At 43.6% G+C, this 25,113-nt stretch overlaps 2 protein-coding genes across 8 annotated transcripts in view; both read right to left on the bottom strand.

The window, feature by feature from the left end:
* The window catches only part of kif13a (kinesin family member 13A), a 54,974-nt gene extending 48,190 nt beyond the window's left edge, over positions 1–6,784 (bottom strand). For 2 of the 6 annotated variants that reach the window (XM_077012548.1, XM_077012549.1), the window contains exons 1-2: positions 6,154–6,781; positions 5,717–5,807 (exon numbers count right to left, since the gene is read on the bottom strand). In XM_077012548.1, coding sequence (XP_076868663.1) covers positions 5,717–5,807; positions 6,154–6,208 — 146 coding nt within the window. In that variant the 5' untranslated portion in view covers positions 6,209–6,781. Of the gene's footprint in view, positions 1–5,716; positions 5,808–6,153 lie in introns of all 6 variants that reach the window. The other 4 variants (XM_077012544.1, XM_077012543.1, XM_077012545.1 and 1 more) reach the window with 4 other exon arrangements.
* Positions 6,785–7,006: 222 nt separating this feature from the next.
* LOC143518247 (E3 ubiquitin-protein ligase NHLRC1-like) lies at positions 7,007–21,419 on the bottom strand. 2 transcript variants are annotated; one of them, XM_077010707.1, is made up of 2 exons: positions 21,355–21,419; positions 7,007–8,428 (listed from the first exon to the last, which is right to left on the bottom strand). In XM_077010707.1, the coding sequence occupies exon 2, from the start codon at positions 8,382–8,384 to the stop codon at positions 7,140–7,142; it is 1,245 nt and encodes a 414-aa protein (XP_076866822.1). In that variant the 5' UTR covers positions 8,385–8,428; positions 21,355–21,419; the 3' UTR covers positions 7,007–7,139. The 2 variants fall into 2 exon arrangements, with proteins under 2 accessions (XP_076866822.1, XP_076866821.1); XM_077010706.1 differs by lacking the exon at positions 21,355–21,419 and adding an exon at positions 21,029–21,273.
* Positions 21,420–25,113: the final 3,694 nt, after the last annotated feature.

Below are 25,113 nucleotides of genomic sequence, written 5' to 3'. Positions count from 1 at the left end.
TACTGAATGGAATATTTCATTTTTTGAACATGATGCAGAGAATGAGAGAGAGAAAGAGAAATTGAGAGAGAGAGAGAGAGAGAGAGAGAGAGAGAAAAATTGAGAGAGAGAGAGAAATTGAGAGAGAGAGAGAGAGAAATTGAGAGAGAGAGAGAGAGAGAGAGAGAAATTGAGAGAGAGAGAGAGAGAGAGAGAGTGAGTGAGAGTGGGGGAGGAGATACAGTGATAAAGCACACAGGAGACATTCCTGTGGCTGATGGCTGGACTAAGTGACAGGATTGTCTTCAGAAGAATGGAAGAACCAGACAGATTTATGGGTTTATCAGTACTGAGGGTCAACCGATTATCCTGCACAATGACAATCAGTGCCAATATTCAGCAGTTTCCCAAATTGCAGAACTGTATATCCCACCAGCAGCACCATTGGATTGGTAGCACAACCAACCAGCACCTCAGTAGTCTGTCTACATGTCCCACCCACGGTGCTACTGGATTGGTGGAAACATGGACCACACATCAACTAAACCCAATGTTTTTCTGTGTTTGTGATGAAGCCTTGCCTGCAATCACGTTGAGAATGCAGCTCTGTTGGCAAAAAGAACAATACATCAGGTCATATTTCACTCACTCACTCTCCCACACACACCTTGAGATGATGACTGTTGCCAGTATACTTTTCACCATTTTTTGTTCCAGTGCGCAAGCACACTCCGGCCAAACAAACGGGACTCGTGCATGTAGCCCGGACCCGCCTGGCGCATCACAGTTGTCTGGTAATAGTGAGGTTCCTGTGCATGAAAGCAAACACCTTGTGCTGACTCATAATGCTGCAGTTTGAACACATTGGGAAAAGGGGACCTTAAACCTCAAGTGTAGCGTCGAGCTGACCGAGTCATAGCTACTCCACAACCCTTCACAACCCTACTTCACACCAGACGCGACTCACCCCGGTAATCAGCTTGGACAGGGACAACGTGAAAAGTCCCACAGTGACAATGAGAACAAGGATGGGCTTCACACTCCATGGAAACTATAATACGATATATATTAACAACTCGGTAACAATGACTTGGTGACTTTGTGTGACAATGTGCTTTGCCCTGCATGACAATCTGTGACGGCCTTTGTTCTGAAGAGTGTGGTCAGCGTTTTTTTTGAAAAAGTTTAAATACTGATGAATAGTATAGAATTAAGTGAAAGTAACTCTGGTTAAAACCTTTCATGAGGTTTGCTATAATGCTGTTTTTACAAATGGCTAGCTAGTCTAGCTATTTTCTGGTTTGATTTGGGCCTAGATTGCATGATGCAGCCAAAATACTTAATTAACAATCTTTTCTGGGCTAAAATTCAAGTTGATGGTAAATGAATATTGGCCTCAAAAATCAGTTATCATCGCTATCGGTCCTAAAAAACAAAAAAAAAAACAAACATACTGTTCGACCCACAATCTACACCATAATTGTGTCAAGCCTCAACAACAGCACAGTACAGTTTACCACATTCCCTCCACCACGCACCTCACTCCACTAAAAGCTCAGGAACTGGCCGACTGATGTAGTTACTAACCTGGACTAGAGTTAAAGGGCCTGCACCAAAAGAAGTACTCTGTAGACCAAGAGCAATTCATCATTCTACATTAAACGGGTAGCTAATACTCTGATATACACATCAGCTAGACACAAGCGACGTATTAAATCATTATTCCTTCTCTAAAGGCGCACAGCTTCTGAATACGTGATATAAATGGACTAGACTTGGTCAGTGTGGGTTGGAGACTGTACTGGCGTATATAATTAACTCTGTGTTTGAGAACTGAAGGTCACTCAGCTGACCTTGACATTCACAGACCAATTCAGCCGCTGCAAGTTTCCACGACTGTGCACCACCTAGCACACCAGTCCCCTCAGAGATGCCAGTCTGGAAACTCCACTTGGCTACATTCAGATCACTGGGATACAACGGCCAGACCTCTTCAAAAGCACAAAGCATATGGCAGCGTTTCAAAGATGGCTCATCTATACTGTCCTTCTGTTAACCCATGATGAGAAAAGCAGCCAGCAACAACCATCTCCTGATTACCTTGATGTGACGGATACATTTCCAGAAAAAGAACAGAAAAATATCCCCAGCTCCTAATCGCTTTCCTGGCCGTGACATATGGTGCAGGAAACACTAAGGACCTAGAATAAATGCTCTGAGACTTCAAGATTGCGTGCAGGATAAGAAGAAAATTATACGGTTGGTTGCCACAGGGTGGTATCAGATGAAGACAAACTTTCACTAATCATCTCACCCTTGGACCACATGAGTGAGGCATGATGAGATACCAGGAGAGGAATGAAATCTTTGATGTTCACCAAGCTGGAAAATCCCTCTACATACTCTGCATATTTAATACCTACATTACTAATCGCCATAACCCACAAGTTCAAACTCCTCCCACATAGTAAGATAAGATCATAATTTCAAAACAAATGGCTACACTGAAATAATCGTAATCTAATTGAATCTAATGAAAATTTATTTATTATTTAAGTGGTTGCACAAATTGTACAGCCAGTGTACAGAGATTTAGAAAAGTAAAAAATTTTCTAATTATAAAAGGTTTGGATCAAAACTACTTAGGATCAGAATTACATCAAAGCAAAGGCCTGATGGATAGTTTAATGGATGCTTTTACAGATGCATGTTCACAGCTGACACTTGTTTTCAAGGATGCAAATCATAAACAATTGAGATCACTCTCAGTTCCCACAAGCGCTCACTCACCATTAGACATGCCTTGAGTGAAGTATTCTTTTAACGTGAGCCAGGGTATTCCCAGACGCTCCTCCCCACCCCCTCCACTCCTTCAGACGTCTCCCTCAGGTGTTTCTCCTCCCTCTGATGCTCTCACTGCCACTTCTCTCTTTTTTTTTACGTTTTTCACACAGACTCATATTTCAAATCTGAGCAACCGTGTCACCTTGAGGACCAAAGCAACCTGAAACTGCAGAGTGAGCGTTAAGACTCATCCAGACGCTCGAAGAATAGAATAGTATCCCCTGCCCCACCCCCAGAGTTCTGCCCTAGAGTCAAAATCACTCTTCACTTATTAAACTCCATTCACTTTAAGTTCACCATGAGAAAGCCAGACACACAGATCATGCTCAAAATGCTCGAAAAAGGTGCACAGCACAGAAGCAGACAGCTTCTTTCCACAAAAAAACAGACTTTTTGGTTTAGTGTCTAGAATGCACAGATAAAGATTTCAACTGCTGTTACTAATGGCTATGACTAGTAGGGGCTGATGTTTTTAAAATATCTTATGTCTGAATAATAACCGAGTATGACTAATTTAAACACACATATACAATAGACATACTTCCTCAAAAAAATAACAAAACGTAATGCAGAAATCAAAATTTATTACACACTTACACACACATATATATATCATCATATAATCATTCATCATAAACATAAAACTCTAAAATCAGCTATACAACCCCCCCCCCCCAAAAAAATACAATGGCTTTTGATATATACTGAATATGAATAGGTCTACCTCCAGATGTATTGCACCACATTAATCACAGAGACTAATTTGACATCAGCAAAGAAGGAAACAATGGTGCCTTCTCCTTTAACTCTTCCTTGCAGCCATTTCTGGAGTGATGACATATTGCTCATAAAATGTGACACACATCATGTTGATAGGAACAGGTGCCCAGACAGCCCAGAGCCAAACACAGAGAAGCACCGTTTCCCACTGATCTCTGAAGACGATAAGACAAATCTACCATTTTAAAATACCACAGTATTTGAGCATTTTGTCTATAGCAGCACTGTAGTAAGAATAAGAAACAAATGGCGCCAAAATCGGGTTTAACATGAAATTACAAATACTGGGTTTGGACAGGTAATAACAAAGTTGTAAAAGAAAAGTCTAATCTGAAACTGTATTTGACACAGTCAATCCACTGGCCTGAAACACCCAGTAGTGAAACAAAACTAAGATTACACTCAGTGGCCTTGAATCAAAGTTCTCTGCAAGTCTTTGGAATGACAAGCATTCCAGAGCCATTATACCTCAGGTAATTGCTCTAAATTTGCACTAATGTATTTGAGCCTTCGATGCTAGACTGCACCCGCCCTGATTGCCTGGCCATTCTACACCGCTGAACTGGAATCAGCCATCCCATACTGGGGAAGGGTTGGAGAACCCAGAGACGCCAGCTGTGAACACTGTACTCAGAAGCCCACTTTATGTCAAATACAGTGTCCTTCTCGTCCGGCTAATCATATAAGACCAGAGGCCTGACCAGGCAGGACCTACCGCTACAAGTAGAGTCCTCTGCCATCACATAACCAATCAGACCCACTCTAACCCAACTGAACAAAGTGAATAAAATCCACATTCCAGCATTTCGATGTCCAATTATTTACGCTCAGAGCTTACCTACTCATAATAACCATATGCAGCTTATATTTAAACATCTTGACTATGATCAGGCCCAAAGAACTGAACTTTCAGGCTAAAGGTGTTGTTGTCCTGCTCAGAGCAGGTGAGGGGTGACCTATCCCAGAAGCCCAGCAGTCAGATCACGTCGACAGGCAGCCTTTCTTCCCCACAAGATCACGTCGACACACACGCCCTCTCGCTACTCTTACAACGAAGCCCCTGCAGGACACTGCTCCTGTCCTGTCCTGCTGCGGTTGCAACCCGCCGTCGTCCTGCCTGGACAGAACGAAGCACGCAGAGGAAGCTCAACCCTGCACACACGGCATCATGGGATGCGTTATCTCGTGACGCCTCACTGCTGCACCCTTGAGACAATTAGCAACAGTCTGTGAACAGCAAATCCCACACTGTTACTGCCACAGTGAAAATATGTGTACCTAATGATGAAGGTAATAAACAATGACACAGGCTAGTAAGTGTGCAGGTCCTCAAACGCTACATGTATTCAAGTAAAACTGTCATCAGTATTCTAAAATGATTTTCATAACATACTCCTTCAAAAACAGATTTCGCACATCTGTCAAACTCTGGACACGCTCACTGATCTCTTACACATGACTTGCTAACAACCTATAGGTCCAAATGCCTGAAAACTTTCTGCAGAAGCAATGTCTACATAAACATATAAAGTAATCTTTTAAATAAAGCACATATTCTGGTTCAAGTTATGTAACTGGGAGAAAACATTTTATTATCCCACAAAATTCAAAACCTGCACCTCTAGGTTCAGTATTAACTACACAGACCACAACATTGAAATGTAAATCTTAAGCCAAAAAAAAAACGTTTTAAAAGAAGCTGGGTAGTCTTACATTACAATGTCAGAACTATGGCTGCTAATGTATGGACGTGTTGAAGTCAGTCAACTTCAGTCATATCTGAGACTATTCCAGGACCCTCACTGCAGTGCTCGGTTCTCCCCACTGCAAACACACCCAGCAGAACTAGTCACAGGGCCCACTTCAACTTCTTATGACCAATGTGTCCAATTAATGTGACTCCAAAAGATATAAAACCCAACCATAACACACATCTCCACCATATAGTGCAGTGCCTTTATCATCAAACTGGCATATCCGCCCGAAAATCCCAGCACCTACCCCTAGCCGCATAAAGATAGAGGTCCTTTCCTTTTGCTATATTTTAACACTTATGTCCAAGTCATGTAGCGTGTGGAAACATTACACGGCATCACAACAGATGAGCGTTTACCTGCCGTCCCCCTTCGCGTTTGAAGGCGGTGGGTGCAGGATCGTCTGGTTCTCCTCCATTTCCAACACGCATTTTGTGCTGAGCTCAATCTCTGCAAAACCAACGGAGCAAAACTTGCCTCAAAAAAGTTCTCTCACTTACCGGGGAATGGAAATTCCAACACAACAGTCTCCGTTATTTGTTGTTTTTAAATATCCACGGTGAAATAAAAACACAGAAACACCATGAAATAAAGCTGCCATTGTTTAACTTCCATAACTTTTGTCTATATTTCGGTTTATCAACCGCGCTAGCGAAGCTACCTGCGACATGAATCGATATGATGTAGCATTATTTCCACAGGAGAAGGAGATCAAATCAAAGGCGTATCTCAACAAACGGGATTAAAATATCGTTATTCGCTCCAGCTTTTTTTTTTATTATCATCGCCGACTTACCCCTTCGGTTCATGGGTCGAACTCGGACGGCAACTTTTACCTTTGTATCCGACATTTTAATCCACTTTTTTTGTTGTCTCACACAGGTTCAGCTATGCGCGCTAGCTGTAGTCTACGGCTAGCTGGATAATGGAAGTCTTGGCGAAGTCCCGTAAGAACTGCCGTGCAAATGTATGTAGGCAAACGGGTGCATATACCACCCCACCAAAACAAAAAAATTAACCCCACCATGCCCGTCCAAACAAGTGATCAAAACTCAAACATAATTGCTTGGTTTTCGACCTTGGCTATCTGGCTAGGGAGATCCACTGAGCTCCAGCTTCAGTCAGCATCATCCGAACCGCCATCTTCCGCTGGGAGTAGTTTGTCAGTTCAGCCACGATCAGTGGGGGGGACAAAAACTCCCTAACGTCTTGATACTAATTGAAAACGAACGAGCTAATAGATAATCTATTTTTTACAAATGCGAAAAAATGGCTTCAATAAACAGACACACGGGGCGTGAGACAATATCCTGAGCTGAGAGGCGGGGGGACTACAGACTACAGAGGAAAGCCCGGATAGGGGTTTGGAAAATAAACCTTTCCGTCTAGGAGAAAGTGCCCACCAAGACCACCAAGACTTCAAACTACACTCCCCGGACCAGTGATGTGCCCAGCGGCTTTGGTGTTATTCTTCTTGCTGCCCACCATATTGAAAAGGCGATGTCCCTTCAATTTTAAGATAAATGTCGTTAGTTTGGCCAGTTTGGATGTTGCAGGTTGCTTTGCTTAATCGGCACCTGCGATGATCCCGCTATGAGACTTTATAACAGACAGTGACACAAAACAATTCGCTTTGGACAGGGAGGGTATTGGATTTATTGTATAGCCACAAATATATATATATTCATATATCACAAAAACTCAAATTTCTGTAATTTCCGTACTAGATAAACAAACAGCTATAATAACAAGAATATATTTTCAAATAATTATCATCTTTTATCACTTTGTGTTGCCTGTGCCAGCTGAGTATATCTTCACAGTGTGGTCTCCACTATCCAAGACGATGAGAAGGTTCTGTCCTGTTTTCACTAACCCCACTGGGTGCAACAGTCCCTCCACCACAAGCAGAGTTAGCACAGGTGTTTTGTTTAAGTCCCGCACACTCCACACGAGTCCCCGACGGGCGTCAGACACAACCAGACCTCCTCTTCCATCAAAGGCAATAGAGGAAGCGTCCAACCTTGTTGAGGTCATCAGGTTCAGACCGAAACTGTCCATCTGCATTAGGAGAATGAAGTCTTCACCAAAGAGCTTCAGCTGCACAGGTGTTGTGTCCCCCCTGCGATGTCCTCCAACCCCATGTTCCAGCACAGCGATGCGTCCTGACACGCTGCAGGAGGCCACAGCACGTGGGCACTGGAGCTCCTTCACAACCACCCTCTTTACCAAGACCTCGCCTCGGACAAAGTCCACTCTCATCTGCCACAGGGTGCCCGCTTGGGCATCTGTTACCAGGATGTGCCCGTGACTATCGATATTGACGCCCCACGGCAGCTCAAAAGGGCCTATGATGGAGGCCAGAGGCCTTCCTCTGGAGGAGAACATCTTGACTGACCTGTCGCCTGCATCAGTCACCACAACATGGCCACCAGGAGTCACTGCCACGTCCAGTGGATGGCAGAGTTCGGAAGCGCCGTGCCCAGAACGGCCAAACCCATGCAGGCGTTCCCCCTGGGGACTGAAGACGGTCGCTTTCTCAGGACCTCCATGTACCACCAACACTGCCCCTGATGGCCCAAACACAGCTAAGCCTGTGGGGTTGATGAGCCTACCCCAGCCTCCGAAGGCAGTGCGGAGACGCATCACACCCACCTCTTCCTCAGAGGCTTGGAGTGCCCCCTCAGGGCACAGAAATGAGGGTCTGGGGGTCTCAGAAGTGAGCAGCTCCTGGAGGGCCACGAGTGCCTGGCAGTCAGAGGTGCTGTTCACGTCACACAGCCGTCTGCAGAAGGGGCACTCGAGCTGCTGCTGGGCGCGGTGGGCTAGGGTGTAAACGCATTCCAGACAGATCACATGACCACATGGGAGATTCCGGGGCCTGCGAAGCTTCCACTGAGTGGAGAACATTTCAAAACACACCTTGCACTCCAGCAGATCAGAATGGATCTCCGCCAGGATCTCCTCTGCCCGTCTCCTTCTTCCACTGTTGCCGGACTGAGAAACAGGGGGCTCGGACATGCTCATGCAAGACCCTCTTCCTTTAATTTCTCAAGAAGAGCTCTGGCTAGCTAAAAGACCGAAAACAGAGAGAGAGAGAGAGAGAGAGAGAGAGAGAGAGAGAGAGAGAAAAGCGACAGCTTCACAACAGAGCCATGTTTCCTACAGGCCAGAAGATCATGTGACATTGACTGTCAGAAATAAATGCCTATGCTGCCCTCTACTGGTAGGTGAATTACCAACAAAAGAAAATGGCTACATTATGCCACATTTCTACATCATCCATCATATGTTACTTATTCATTTTTGCAAATGAATCATTACCATTGACATTTAATTTTCATGTGGTTCAATTCACACAAAATTCAAAGCAAATCAGATAACCTACTATATGTATTATGCAATATACATCTGTGGTAAATTTATCTTGAAACAAGACCCCTTTAAGAACAGAGCATGCAGTGTGGTCATTTATTTTTGTCCAGTACAGACTAGTGAAAACTTGCTGTTATTGGATACTTGCTTGACTCACATGGCACACCACCAAAGCTGCACACAATTCAGAGGTCACTCAAGGTGTATTTCACCCCCCCCCCCCCCCCCCCCCTCCCCGGGAATACGATATACATACTCCACATGCTGCCAGTTACAATCGCACCCTCCAGTCTGTAAGCTAGAACTCATGTGTTCAAATCACTATACTGTAAATAGCAGTATGTGTCTATCGTTACGCAGAACTCTAACCACCATACAGTAAACCAGCCCAGTACATGCAGCTAGTCTCTTTATTTCTCTTCTCTTCCTACCACAATATTTGAGTGAACTTATTGTATATTATGACCCCTCTCACTTGCTGCACTCTCAAAATGCAGGATTTCCCATTTTCCGAAAATGAACAAGACTACAGACAAGCCCCACAATAACCATTGATTTAAGTCACTTCAAGTTCACTACAATATCATAATCATTTAGTTTCATTTTATTCCTACACAGAGTACACACCAACGTGCTAGATAACACAGATGTTAAAGTGTTAAATTGCTTCAATAATATCTAAGTATAATCATGCTCTGGAGCTCTGTTCACTGAATTCCAAATGTTCCCATGAAGCTCAGCCAATCAGAATGAGCACTCCAGATCCTTCACTAACTCCGCCCCTCACTATCTCTGCTCTTTGCAGGAGCTGGAGGAGAGCTTCCACATTAGCAGGATGGAGCTGATCACCTTTGAATTCAATGTGCTGATGTCTCTATAGATGGTCCTCTACCTGCCCGAGAGCAGGTCACGACCCACTACCACTTGAACCTTCCGGTCCTAGCCAGCCCAGCCAGAGCTGACGCCCCCTTTGAGTGGGTGCGGTTTTGCAGACCGGTCTCAGGGAGGACTTCAGCACAACACTAAGTGCTTGTGGGTTATACTGAACATTTGTTCTTGCTTTTTGTGTTTGTTTTTGGGACTTATGCAAGGGAAATTAAATGACAGTAATATTAGCTAAAGAATTAACTCCAAACACTCAAATAATAAGAGAGATTTCCCACATCCTGTGTGTGTGCTAATGACACTATATGCAAGAGGACGTGCTGATGCTCCTACCTGAGGCTCACCATCTACACCAAAGAGACTGTGACTACTTGGCCGGGGAACAAGGACCTTAAACAATATCTGTAGAACCATCCTGCGCACCACGGACTTGTGCTAACGGGCTGCCCAATGGAGGATGGGTTCCCTTTTGAGTCTTGGTCCTACCGAGGTTTCTTCCTAATCCCCACCACCATAGGGAGTTTTTCCTTGCCACTGTCGCCTTGGCTTGCTCATTAGGGATCTGGACCCATACGATTGTAAAGCTGCTTTGTGACATGTGCTGTGGAAGCTATATAAATAAATTTGACTTTGACTTTGACTATACAACAAAAATAACTTCTATGTTTAATTTACAGTAGAACTATAATCCACACACTTCTTTGAATGGTGTATTTTTAGGCACACTAAAACAGCATATATCATTTACTATAGCTATAAATTATTATACATCTAAGCATTCCTGCTTTTAACCTATTAATGGTGATTATGTGTATAATGTTAAGCAATCTATGATTTTTTTTTATAGTATGTCACTTGTACTACATCACTGCCCCACTAGTGGGCAGTATTTGACAGTGAGCTGTGTTGAGACTTTCAAAGAGTTTAAGAAGTAGTGATGGGATTTTCGGCTCTATTTTGAGATGCGGCTCTAATGGCTCTTCTTACTGTGGAGAGCCGGCTCTTTTCGGCTCCCAAACGGCTCCCCATATATATATTTTAACATTATTAATTAATTAATAGCTTAAACCTAATTTTATAACATTTTGTTTCATTATTGACATTGTTAAGTAAAAATGCTGCATAACAATGCTTTATAAATAAAAGTTTTATTATAACCAATTATTAAATTATCACAAAATAGAACGCAATACAGCTTGGCCAATTGCCTGCCGATTCCACAAAAAAAGTGGAGACTTTTTCTTTCAGTGTTTTCCCACCACATTATTAACTGAAAGCTGCGTGTGATTGGTCAGATGTGTGGAGCACACGCTTGACATGCGGGCAGTGGAGAAGTTCTTTGCAGTGTTGTCTGAAACGATATGGGTGGTAGTATAAAGAAACACCCCTAAAAAACAGGGAAAAAACAGGATTTTACCTGACGAAAATTAATGTTGCATTGTGCTCCAGGTTTGAAAAGTGCTAAAGTAGGCTAAAGTACTTGAAAATGTAACTGTATTTTGTTTCACAACAAATAGATTTCTGACTGAATCGATGTGATAAAAAAGCGAATTATTTCGAATAATTTCGAGTACATGTATAAATATTTAAGTTTAAGGTGCTGGGAAATATTGAAAATGGCAAGTGACGTACAAGTGCTTGAATTCCACCTTGTAAAGGTGTATGAACCCGGCATACATAACTTTGTTCATTGCGCTGAAGAGGTGCACGACCTCGCTTCGCACGGGGGGTCCTCACGCAGGGGCGGAGCCACCGCGATTGCGTCATTTTCGGCGCACGGACCCTCGCGCTGGTCGCGACGCGCCAATTATGCTCTACCACTGGCAGAAACAGAGCAATACGCGCAAGGAGAGGGAGAGACAGCGAGGCACCGAAGGACAAATAAAAACGATGTTGGAAAAAAATGGCACTGTGGCACTTGCAGAGCACAAGCGCAATACTGAAGGAAAAAGCGGCTCCCAAATAGGATCCTAAAACGGCTCCCATTGTGGAGCCGGTTCCAATCGTTCACTTCAAAGAGCCGGCTCTTAGAGCCGGATCGTTCGCGAACGACACATCACTATTAAGAAGTGCTCTGATTGAGTAACTAGCCGCTCTACATTAGAGCTGAATCAGATTAAAGCACATTTACTGTGCTTAAATGTTCTAGTTCAGTGTTTGTAAATCTATTTAACACATGGACTGTGCCCTCAAATTCTGCTGCCATGCTAGTTATCATGGTTCCATGAGTTTTCATACGTTTCTGCCTTCAATAAGGAACTGCATTACTGTGTTCGGTGTTCAGTAACTAGTGGACACACACTGGTCATTACTTCTTCCTCCACTGGTATACACAGAAAAAAGCACAAAAATCAAAACATTTACTCTATACTGTTTGTAATCTTAATATATAGTAATTGAGACACTTTCTCATCTTGCTATGTGACTCATCCTACACAAGATGAAACTGTTAGTGGTGAAAGTAGCTCTTGTGAATCTCTGATAGCCTTATCACTATGAAGTTATTTACTTTGCAGTGTGAACGATGGTGCAATTTTAGCAAATCTACAATTGGCGTTTTAGCAAAAACCACCAAAAATGAGTGAAAATGTTTTTGTGTTAAAATCAAGTTTTGTTTCTTCTTCAATTTCTGCTTTCCAGATTATTATGCATATTGAATTTGTGATTATTTACAGTACCAATAATCTGTCAAACATCCCGATGATAAAATGTAATAATATATATTTTAGAATAGTGTATGGTCCTACCCAGTTTTGTGCGTGAACGAGTTCAAAAGAACTCATTTATTGAACACGCTCATTTTTTCGTGAACGTTGAACTAAACACAACAGATTTTTAAATAGAACGTGAATTAGTTCACATTATGTGTCATGAACGGCAGACATCACTGTAAATGAACGTTGGAATTTGTTTTCAATTGAAAACTGAGTAACATCTGTTTTCTCTTTTGAAACGCAACGAGAGAAAGTTCCTCCCTCCCGTATTCTCGCTGGTGCCGCTTAAATCATGTATCACCAGACAGAAATGGTTTTGACGTTGTGTGCGCAATGCATTGTGGGCAACGTAGTGTTCGGCTGAGAATAGTTAGGTGTAACAATGTTGAAATGGTTTGTAAATATTTGTTTAAAAGAACTGTAACCTTTTGTTGGGGAAGTAATTACCTACTAGGTCATTGGACAGAAAAGGGAGAATGTGAGGAGAACGTTAGAATTACGTTCGCGTGAGGAGACCGTTAGGAGAACGTGAGGAGACCGTTAGGATGAGCGAAGGAGAGATAGGAGGCAGTAGAGATTGTTAAGCCAGCTTTGGTCATCTTTTGGTAAAAGTGCTCGACAAGAGCTCTTTACGCAACCTGAATGGTGGTGATGTTGGTGAGTTGAGTGGAAAACTTAACTGAAGGCTGACGTAACCGAGTGAGCTGACGACGAGGTCAGAGAACCGACGGAGCCGGACAGCGCTACGTGTGAGGACTGTGCCTGCGTCGTCAGCTGTGTCTACCCTCTCCATCCACGCGAATCGCCTCGTCTCATCATTTTCTCTTGCCACCCTTGACCGTGTGAGTGGTTATCTTCATCAGCAAAAGGTACCGTTTTTATTTTGCCCTTGAGGTGAAACGGCCATTTGTTTAAGGCTACAGCGTTCCCGAGCAGCGTTCAGGCCTGCAACAGTTGGACTTGAGTCTTATTTATTTATTTATTTCATTGCCGGCTTTAGTTTAATTATTGGGGCCCATAGGGGATATTTAAGTTTGAAGTCTTTATTTTATGTTGACTGTATTGTTGGCTCAAAGTGAACTGAAAGAATGAAAACCTGCAAAGAGAAGGTGTAAATCATTCCTTTTAATTTTCTAAGTAAATGTTCCATATATTTTCAATTAATTGGTGTGTTTATTGACTGTGTTGATATTGTATGTGTATTAGTTAATACATGTTGTGCTTGATGGGTGATTTAAAGGATCAAGAGACTGTTATTTAGAAGGTAAATACCTGTTTGGCTAAATATACATTTGTTTAAATTCTTGAAGAAACCCCAGGTTCTGTGATTATTTAAAAGAACTCAGGTTAGCCACCTCTCATCATAGCCACACAAGCTAGAGAGGCGCTACATAAATTGGAGGCACCGCTGGGATTTAGATTATTGTGTGGGTTTCTTGTTTTTGTACATTTGTATTGTGAAAGGTATACTGTTGAATCTGTAAACTGGATTTTTTTTTTTTGTTTGTTTGTTTAACATGGGAAGTCAAGACGAGTTGGTATTAGAGTTAAAGGGTTGGTGCCAAGGTGAGTCAGTGGATGAGGCGCACGCTGTCTTAATTCTCATGCAAGAAGATGTAACTGCAGCGGTTATTGAAGAGACTATGCAAACAGTGAAGTGTCTGGGACGTGTTCGTGTAAGAGGTCGAATATTACGCTTGCGGCAAAACAGATTTCTTGTGTTGTGTGAATGCAAGGAGGCTGTGAAGAGAGACATGGTTCCCTCTAAAGTGTTCCCCATTGATGGGGGAGAGCCGTGGTCTGTTGTCACAATTGATGAAGGCCCTAGAGTCAGTGCACAAAGTCAGGGACCGTCACAGCAAGCTAATGACAAGCCTGTAGATAAACAGTACACATTGTTCCCAGAAGGAGATACTGGTGCTAAGTCAGCAGAGGCTATTTTGCGAGTTGTGAGTGAGATACTTGACAAGAGTAAGTCCTCAAGTGAGCATGGAAGCTATCGCCGCTTACGAACCTTTTCGGGGTTGTTGCCCACTCCAGCTGGAGAGGAGCAGTTTGACCACTGGCTGAGCCAAGCACGGCTCATGGTGGAAGAGTGTGATTGCTCTCTCAAAGAGAAAAGGCGGCGGCTGATGGAGAGCCTTAGGGGCCCGGCGCTTGAGATTGTCCAAGCAGTACGCACTGGCAGTCCTGACGTTAGTCCTGAAGCCTGCTTGGAGGCACTTGAACATGCTTTTGGGACAGCAGAAACGGGTGAAGAGTTGTATTTTGCTTTTCGTCTGTTGCAGCAACAACCAACGGAGAGGCTCTCTGACTTCCTTAGACGTCTAGAACAGTCGTTAAACAGGGTCCTGCAGAGAGGTGGTCTTCCTCCTGGTTGTGCTGACAGGGTGAGGCTAGATCAGTTGTTGCGTGGTGCTATCGTTTCTGATCTGATGCTGACTAATCTTCGGCTTAGAGAGAGAAAGGATAAGCCACCCTCTTTTCTCCAGCTGTTAAAGGAGATTCGTACAGAGGAAGAATATGAAGCCTCAAGAAAAAAGCTTCATCTTGTTGTGCAAAGTGCATATGTAAAGCAGGAAGTTGATGAAAAGCAGACTGAAATTCAGAGCTTGAAGTCTGAGATGAAGGAACTAAGGTCATTAGTGGCTGCTACTGTGTCTAAGCCAGTTCAAGACACCCTAGCTAGCACTGATCAGACTCCCCATAATGCTGTATCCCTTGAGTGCCGTTCTGACAGTGAGATAACTGCACTGAAAAAACAGTTGAATCGCTTGCAACAGAAGTTCACAAGGAACATGACTGAATCACAAGTGGCTGTCTCATCGGTAAAGACATCAAAGCTACCTGCTAGCTCTTCACAGAGATCACTCAAAGTCTCAGAAGAACATTTTTGTTATCGATGTGGAGAGAATGGACATTTCGCAGGGAAATGTCAAAATTCAGAAAACCAGGCTAAAGTAATTAAGAGACTAATTCAAGCCCTGAAGTTGTCTAAGACCAACCAATCATCTCGTGATGCCCCTGCTAGCACTATGAACTGTTCAGTCAAGAGTAGTACTGCCCATGTGCCTGAAAGTGTGAGCATTCCAGATGGGCTGGTTGGGCCACCAAGCCTGGTCCCACTGAAAGTTAATGGGCAGCCCTGTACTGCCTTATTGGATAGTGGCTCCCAAGTGACAATCATTTTTGACCACTGGTACCAGCGATACTTGTCTGATATCCCCATTCAGCCAGTATCTGGTCTATCGTTGTGGGGCTTAAGTGAGTCAGGTGTTAGCTACCCATATAGTGGTTATGTAGTAGTCGACTTTGAGTATCCAGCTGAGGTGCTAGGAACTGTTCAGACTGTAACTGTCCTTGCCCTCATATGCCCTAGTCCAAGAGCTGATGACAATAACTCTGTCATCGTAGGTACCAACGCTAGCCATGTTAGACGCTTGGTGAACCAATGCAAGGACAATGGTGTTGATGTCACGCAGGCACTGGGCCTTCGTGTTTGTGTCAGTGAAGGCCAACCTGCACTTAAAGGCATTAATGTTCCTGTCCAGGGGGACGATGAGGTTGGTCGTGTCCGATGGATGGGTCCAGGCCCTTTGACCCTACCACCACATGGTGATGCACCAGTAGTGTGCAAGGTGGAACTGAAGAAGCCTGTTCTGCAGGAAATACTGATGATGGACTCATCACCAGCTGTCACTCTACCTGTTGATGTGTTTATCCTTCCCATGGTGATGCCCAGTGGGGCATTAGATGCAAGTAGCTTCAAAGTTCAGGTCAGGAATGAGTCTACAAGAGAAATTTCTATACCTGTGGGAACAGTGATGGGCAGTGTGCTTCACATTGATTCTGTTTCTACCATTACAACGAAAGAGACAGCTCCCTCCAACCTTGATGCAAGCCACATAAATTTTGGAGACTCCCCCATCTCTGAAAAATGGAAGAACAGGCTGCGTCAGAAACTAGCCCAGAAGTCTCATGTCTTCTCAATGAATGAGTGGGATGTGGGGTTGGTGAAAGGGGTGGAGCACAGTATTCGACTGTCGGATTCCAGGCCGTTCCGTCAGCGATCACGTCGATTGGCCCCTGCAGACATTGAGGATGTGAGACGGCACTTACAAGAGCTGCTACAGGCAGGGATCATAAAAGAGTCAAGAAGTCCCTATGCATCCCCGATAGTGGTTGTACGGAAGAAAAATGGTACTGTCAGGATGTGCATAGATTACCGACTGTTGAATAGCCGAACTGTACCAGATCAGTACACTACCCCGTGCATTGAGGACGCACTGAATGCCTTGACAGGGAGTCAATGGTTCTCTGTGCTTGATCTGCGTTCAGGATACTACCAGATTGCCATGTCTGAAGAAGACAAAGAGAAGACGGCATTCATTTGCCCGTTAGGGTTCTTCCAGTTTGAGAGGATGCCACAAGGCATCACCGGAGCTCCAGCGACCTTTCAGAGGTTAATGGAGAAGGCTGTCGGAGACATGAACCTCTTGCAAGTGCTAGTATACCTTGACGACTTGATTGTTTTCGGAAAGACGCTTGAAGAACACGAAGAGAGACTGCTCAAGGTCCTAGATCGTCTTGGGGAGGTAGGACTCAAACTTTCAGTCGACAAGTGTCAGATCTGTCTGCCCAGAGTCAAATACCTGGGGCACATAGTATCTGCTGATGGTGTCGCCCCAGATCCAGAAAAGATAGAGGCTGTTACCACCTGGCCTGTGCCAACAAACCTAAAGACACTGCAATCGTTCTTAGGGTTTTGTGGCTATTACAGAAGATTTGTCCAAAACTATTCTGCAATTGTCCGGCCGTTGACCGAGCTCACCAAGGGGTACGCTCCTACCCAAATGAGAAAGAAGCAAGCCCCTGATGTCAGCAAAATCTACTTGAAAGAGTCAGAGCCCTTTGGGGACAGATGGGACAACGCATGCACAGATGCGTTCCACCAGATTATCTATTGCCTGACACATGCACCTGTCTTGGCATTTGCTAACCCACAAAAGTCATATACTCTGCATGTTGATGCAAGCTTGAAGGGTCTTGGTGCAGTACTTTACCAAGAGTACCCTGAAGGCATGCGGCCAGTTGCTTTTGCAAGCAGAAAGCTGAGCACAGCTGAGAGAAATTATCCCATACACCAACTGGAATTCTTGTCCCTCAAGTGGGCAGTTGTTGACAAATTCCATGACTACTTGTATGGGGCAAAATTCACAGTACGTACCGATAACAACCCACTTACGTATGTGTTGTCAACAGCCAGGCTCAATGCGGTAGGGCATCGCTGGCTAGCTGCCCTGTCAACGTATGAGTTTGACATCCAGTATCGTCCAGGTCGACACAACATCGACGCCGATCTGTTGTCACGGAACACCCCACGTGTGGATGATGACGGTTGGGTGACTATACCGCAGTCTGGTGTCAAGACTATTTGTCAGAAAGTCTGTGTACCAGAACCCGTTCACTCAATGCCTGTATATGTCGCGCAGTTAGGGGCATCTTCACATTGTGTTCCTGACCTGTATGCCTATCCAATGCATATGAACTTGAAATCGCTTGAGCTCATGTCAAAACAGAGTCTCGAGAAAGCTCAAGAAGGAGATGAAGCCATTGGACCGGCTATGCAAGCTGTCAAGCAAGGAGAGTGGCCTGATGATATATCAAAGAATCCAGAAATATCAAGATTGAAAAGAGAAATAGGGAAGCTTTCCATGAAAGATGGATTGTTGTACCGTTACACTAAGAAACCATCTGGAGAAATAGTCAGTCAGCTCGTCCTTCCAAGGGAGTTTCGGCCAATTGTCATGCAAGCCATGCATGATGACCTGGGACACCTTGGGCAGGAGAGAACTATCGACCTACTTCGTAGCCGATTTTTTTGGCCAAAGATGTCAATGGACGTGGAAGCGTACATCAGGAACTGTGGAGAGTGTGTTGCTCACAAGACGCCTCCACAGAAAGCTGCTCCTTTGCACCAGATCATTAGCCATGGGCCTATGGATCTAGTGTGCATGGACTTCCTTTCTATGGAGCCTGACTCCAAAGGCATAGCTAATGTCTTGGTAGTCACAGACCATTTTACCCGGTATGCTCAGGCTTTCCCTACTAAAAGTCAAAAAGCCCAAGTAGTGGCTAAGACCCTGATGGAGAAATATTTTGTTCATTATGGACTGCCATCAAGGATCCATTCCGATCAAGGGAGGGATTTTGAGAGCAGATTGATCCAGGAACTGCTGCATATGATGGGGATTCGCAAGTCGCGCACTACTCCTTATCACCCGCAAGGAGACCCACAGCCAGAAAGGTTTAACAGAACTCTGATCTCCATGCTTAGCACGCTTGGTCGTGAGAAAAAACACAATTGGAGTCAGCATGTTCCCTATTTGGTACATGCATACAACAGCACAAAGTGTGACGCTACAGGGTACTCGCCCTACCATCTAATGTTTGGTAGAGAGGCGAGACTTCCTGTTGATCTATGTTTTGGAACATCCCCAGATGGCATAGAGGATGCATGCCACACCCGATATGTCACAAAGCTGAGAGAAGATCTGAAACAAGCCTACAAGTTAGCCTCGGAGGCTGCAGACAAAAGGCACCAGAGAAATAAAAGGTTGTATGACCAGCGAGTTACTTTCCAGTCCCTAGAGATTGGTGACAGAGTTTTGCTTCGAAATTTGGGTCTAAGAGGAAAGCATAAGCTGGAAAGCAAGTGGAGTACGGAACCTTATGTTGTCACTGGAAAGCTGCCAAACCTACCTGTGTTCAAAATCAAGCGGGAAGATGGAGGACCAGGGACAAAGACTATCCATAGGGACCACCTTCTACCTATTGGACAGCTGGTGAGAATGCCACTCACTAAACAGATGGAGGATCCACCTGCCAGGCCCAGAACCAGAGCAGTCACTCAAAAGAGAAAACAAAGAGACAAAAGCCCAGAGACTCAAGAGTTACAAGAGTTCTATGACTCATCTTCTGATGTGGAGTATTTTGTCACTCCCGGGGCTATGCCAGAACACCCTGCCCGTGAGGTGTTGAACACTGCCAGATCAGTGGCCATAGATGATGACCCTGTACCAGGAAATGGTCATGAACTAGATCATGACGCTGACTCAGAATATGACAACAACATGAGAGTTGAACCTGTTCATGGACAAGACTCCGATATAGAAGAGGATGTTCATGACTCTGAAACTGAGTATGAAAGGGGTAAGGAGTGTGAAAGAGGAAAAGCTCCAGAAGCTTTCAGTGAGAATGGATTGGAGTCTGGAGAAGGATCTGTAGTTGAAGTCCGGGAAGAGAGACTGAAGGCCAGAGTTGAACCTAGACCAAAAAGAACTATTAAGCCTACTATTAGACTCACTTATGATGAGCCTGGTAGATCGAGTGACACGCCCTTAACCATAGTCCACAGGGGAATTGTTATTAAAATAGGAACACCCTAGAGGTACTAGGTGTTGTGCCCTTTGACTCCTTGGGTTTGGTGTCTGGTGAGGACACAGACATTTCAAAAGGGGGAGGGTGTAACAATGTTGAAATGGTTTGTAAATATTTGTTTAAAAGAACTGTAACCTTTTGTTGGGGAAGTAATTACCTACTAGGTCATTGGACAGAAAAGGGAGAATGTGAGGAGAACGTTAGAATTACGTTCGCGTGAGGAGACCGTTAGGAGAACGTGAGGAGACCGTTAGGATGAGCGAAGGAGAGATAGGAGGCAGTAGAGATTGTTAAGCCAGCTTTGGTCATCTTTTGGTAAAAGTGCTCGACAAGAGCTCTTTACGCAACCTGAATGGTGGTGATGTTGGTGAGTTGAGTGGAAAACTTAACTGAAGGCTGACGTAACCGAGTGAGCTGACGACGAGGTCAGAGAACCGACGGAGCCGGACAGCGCTACGTGTGAGGACTGTGCCTGCGTCGTCAGCTGTGTCTACCCTCTCCATCCACGCGAATCGCCTCGTCTCATCATTTTCTCTTGCCACCCTTGACCGTGTGAGTGGTTATCTTCATCAGCAAAAGGTACCGTTTTTATTTTGCCCTTGAGGTGAAACGGCCATTTGTTTAAGGCTACAGCGTTCCCGAGCAGCGTTCAGGCCTGCAACAGTTGGACTTGAGTCTTATTTATTTATTTATTTCATTGCCGGCTTTAGTTTAATTATTGGGGCCCATAGGGGATATTTAAGTTTGAAGTCTTTATTTTATGTTGACTGTATTGTTGGCTCAAAGTGAACTGAAAGAATGAAAACCTGCAAAGAGAAGGTGTAAATCATTCCTTTTAATTTTCTAAGTAAATGTTCCATATATTTTCAATTAATTGGTGTGTTTATTGACTGTGTTGATATTGTATGTGTATTAGTTAATACATGTTGTGCTTGATGGGTGATTTAAAGGATCAAGAGACTGTTATTTAGAAGGTAAATACCTGTTTGGCTAAATATACATTTGTTTAAATTCTTGAAGAAACCCCAGGTTCTGTGATTATTTAAAAGAACTCAGGTTAGCCACCTCTCATCATAGCCACACAAGCTAGAGAGGCGCTACATAAGCAGTAGGCACTACATTTCAATGCATTACGTTCTGCTCAACCGTTAAAACCAGTGACTGGTTAAAACAACGCGTTCTTTCAGTAGACGACTGGGCAATTTTCATAACCCCGGTGGATATTCATTTTCAAAATATAGTAGTAAAGTGCCTCACCCTCCGCACGTTGTACTCCTTTTTCACCACACAAGCAGGGTTGCCAACTCTCACGCAATGAGCGTGAGACACACGCATTTGACTGTCCTCACACAATGTCTTCACGGAGACATTTATTTTATCTTTTAGGTTCGTCACCGTTTAGCAGTTTTACACACCAAAGTATTAGCATTTATGCTAGCGGAGTTTGAAGACTCAAGCTACTGTTGTGGCTAGCCAGCAGTGGTGGATGAAGTACACAAACCACGTACTTGAGTAAAAGTACAGACACGCACCACCCCCCTAAATCAAATCTCACTCCAGGTGATTTTGAAAAGTTGGCAGACCTGACACAACACTCGTAACAGAGCAGGCACATAGGATTGCCTTCGGGGTATGTGTGCATATTCATCTGTCCAGTCGTTATTATATTGTCTGTTTTCGGTATCAATCTTACGTCTCTTTGACAGCGCCATCTGTGCTGCCAACTCCTCAGTAAGAAAAGTAGCTATTGGTTGTCCTAAAAGTCGCTATAAGTCGCTAAATGACGTCATCACATAATTTGCATAATATTAATAAAAGTGGCGAACGTAAGTTGTTGAGCGGGGTGGCGAACGTATCACTCGTGACGGAGTGTTTTTTCAATAGCCCAGAAATAAATGCTACGGTTTTGTTTTGGTCCGTATCCAGTTAATCGGGAATGAGATTGGGTCCGGACAGGATCGTGTTCGGGTCCGGATCCGGACCGCGGTCCGCCAGTTGAGTACCCCTGATGTAAAGGAATAACGTTGAGAGAAAAAAAAGTGAGTAAAAAACATCCTAAATATGTTAGAACTACAAATGAACAACATCTGTTGCCTTTGAAATAGGCAGTCACTTCTCAAAAGAACTACATGACTTTATTGCTTTGTTATAAATAATTTTTACGTAAATTACATAGTTTTTTTTGCTGTGTTGTTAAATGTTAGTATAAAAGTAGCAGTTAGCAGGAATTAATGAGGTGAAGAATGACTGAGACTGTGTGAGTTAAATGCAGTGATTTCTTTTCGCGTCTCACGTGTGTGTGTGTGTGTGTGTGTGTGTGTGTGTGTGTGTGTGTGTGTGTGTGTGTGTTTCCCCAGGATCTGGTGTAAGAGTAGACACAATGCACACGGACGTCAGATACAGTTTGTGAGCCACTGGAGAGTCACTACTGTACTGAGCAAGTCCGGGGCAGCTGTACACAAGCAGAGAAGCACACGGCATGCAGCCCTGGACACTACATACAGCAGGAAGGTTGGTATAATGTACCTGCTGTAAACTCTCAGTCATACTGTGGCACTTTTTTAATTTACTGGGTAATAAGAGCTGCCACATTATTCACTCTGACCCAACAGACCTGTTGTGTGTGTGTGTGTTTTTGCAGGTACAGCCCTTAAAGACACTGTATGTGATGTGTGTACTGCTGGTACCTACTCAAATGGCTCTCTTCAAACCTGTCAGCCACATCTAAAGTGAGTTCACTTGTCTACTGTCACTGAATTATTACAGTGATCAGTTGTGAATTTTCCAGTGCTGAGTAGTTTAGAGCTATGGTATGCTGGGTGTTCAAGGACTGTATGATATAGAGGACTACAACTACAGTGTAAATACAGTAATGAGTGAAGAGAGAAACAGGATCGTCAGAGATGCAGTTTGTAGTGTAGAAACTGATCTCATCAATGATTTCGGAACCAGTACAGGCAGAAATCTTTGTTATACTTCATACAATTTGCATTCAGTATTACTTCATTATACTTTTGATTTCACTCTGAGAGATGTGAAGATTTTGGTCTTGTAGAAAAAAAGCCAGGAACCTGTTCTACTGATGCTGAATGTGGAAAGCAAACCTCTTATTCTGTAATAGCTACAATCCTATTTGGGGTTGATGTGGTGATGGTGGTGGTGGTGGCAGTATTCACGGTTCTTAAAAAGACGCATAAGCCCGTCCAACATGCAGGTGTGTGTGTGCCACCTGTGGCGACCCGGCCCCCCCACCGTGACACCTTCAAGTAGCAGAAAAGAGCTTACACAATTCAGTTTCCCACAAATACATAATTAGATAAACTGACATGACACAAAATATACAATTTTCAAAATAATTTATTGCAGCCACTTCTCATTGGCTACAGAATTTCATCAACAGACAATCCGTAGAACACATTTTGATAAACATGACATAAGCAATTGATAATGCAAAAACAACAGACAATTGTTCATAGCCATTTGCAAAATGTACAAAAGCATTTGCAAAATGTGAAACACAATGAGAAATGCAATTATGATGTACATGGAGATAAGGAGATTGAATGACCAGTTTTGAGAATTTCAATTCTGATCTGAGAAATGAACCAAATTGACTGAGAAGATCTGTAATATGTCACTCCATTCTCATCTCATTACTACTGGTAACCAAAGATACCCACACATTTTTGAGAAAAAGGAGGAGACGGATACCCTCACATAACACGTTTCATTCCATCATTGAAAGAATATAAATGAGAGCCTTTTGTATTCAGGTAAGATAATACCTTACTCTGGTACAGAGGAAACGTCACTTTGGATGAGGAGAGAGATGAGAGCGCTTTCTGTAGGCAGGGAGTAAAAGTGCTTACCACAGACTCTATATAAACCAAATTCATTTTGTCACCTGTTTTTTGACTTGATATCTGCATCTGAGACATTACAAGTTACATATTCAGCAAGCACAGGCCTAAATGACACTGGTGACCAAATGGGGCTGATTTAATCCCAACTAGATAGATTAGATAGATAAAATTCAAGTAATTAATGTTTGTGCTTATATTAGTCACACGGTGATCAACTGACATTTCTTGAATATGTGTTTGATCAAAACATACTGTCGTGAGGTATTAGAAGCAGGGGGTGAGTGTGGAGCTGTGAGATGTCTTATGCCCATTTAAATGCACAGTCGAAAGCAGCTCGCAAAATAAAAAGGCGCAATATCGCTACCATAATAATCTAACAGCGCAGCAAGCGCTAAACAGTCACAACCTCGGTAAGCACAAAGAGCAAATGCTGCACGTTCATACTGGTGCACGGTTGGCACCTCCTGGGCTGAAGGTGCAGGTATTTATACCTGCAGGTATTTATGGAGTGGAGGAAATGAGGACCAGGTGGTTGAGTAAATGTGTAGGTGTGTCAGTAGGCGGGATTGAGTAAATGTGTAGGTGTATCAGTAGGTCGGGGTTGAGTAAATGTGTAGGTGTGTCAGTAGGCGGGATTGAGTAAATGTGTAGGTGTGTCAGTAGGTCGGGGTTGAGTAAATGTGTAGGTGTGTCAGTAGGTCGGGGTTGAGTAAATGTGTAGGTGTGTCAGTAGGTCAGGGTTGAGTAAATGTGTAGGTGTGTCAGTAGGCGGGGGACTATGAGCGAGGGAGTGTCTTTGTTTGGGGGTGTCTAGGTGTGGGCATCTCTTCTGAGGACCGGGACTGGCTTACCGTGACACATACTACAAATATATTCTAAGCCATAGTTCTTGAAATGTTTGATGTGGGCAGGCTTGACAAACACCATAAAACAGCAATAACACCTTTCACGTACCTTTTCCTTCCAGAAGAAGGGCTACGAGAATGTGAATTTAGGGCCAGCTAAATTTAATGCAACACCCAGTCTGTAGTCTTACCAGCACATTTAAAAGCAAAATTATGCCCATAAATGTTTGTCTAAGCTAGAGTCCCTAGGCTGGTTATAAAAAGCTGTTTCTACCTTACTGCAAATGTGTATGAATGATTCTACATGAATGTGTGTATGAATATTTATACTTGCATGCAAGTATGTATGAAAATTTCTACCTGAATGTAAGTGTGTATGAATCTTTCTACCTCTATCTACCTGGATGTTTATCACAGTTGTGAACCTTTCTGGCTCTTTTTACATCAAAACACTCTTACTGACTGGTTGTTTGGTTACATCCAAACATCCGAATACTGAGAAATTTTAGCTAAATTATTGGAGTTCCCCTTTCACACAAGTAACCCTGCAAGGCCTGAAACATCAAAGTCTGTCTCCTCCGAGTTGTCAGCAGGTGTTACACAGATAATCTGGGTTGCCTAATTGTGTGTGTTA

This window comes from Brachyhypopomus gauderio, chromosome 7 (assembly GCF_052324685.1).
Source record: "Brachyhypopomus gauderio isolate BG-103 chromosome 7, BGAUD_0.2, whole genome shotgun sequence".
Taxonomy (NCBI): Eukaryota; Metazoa; Chordata; class Actinopteri; order Gymnotiformes; family Hypopomidae; genus Brachyhypopomus; species Brachyhypopomus gauderio.
This window is presented reverse-complemented; position numbering and strand designations above follow the sequence as displayed.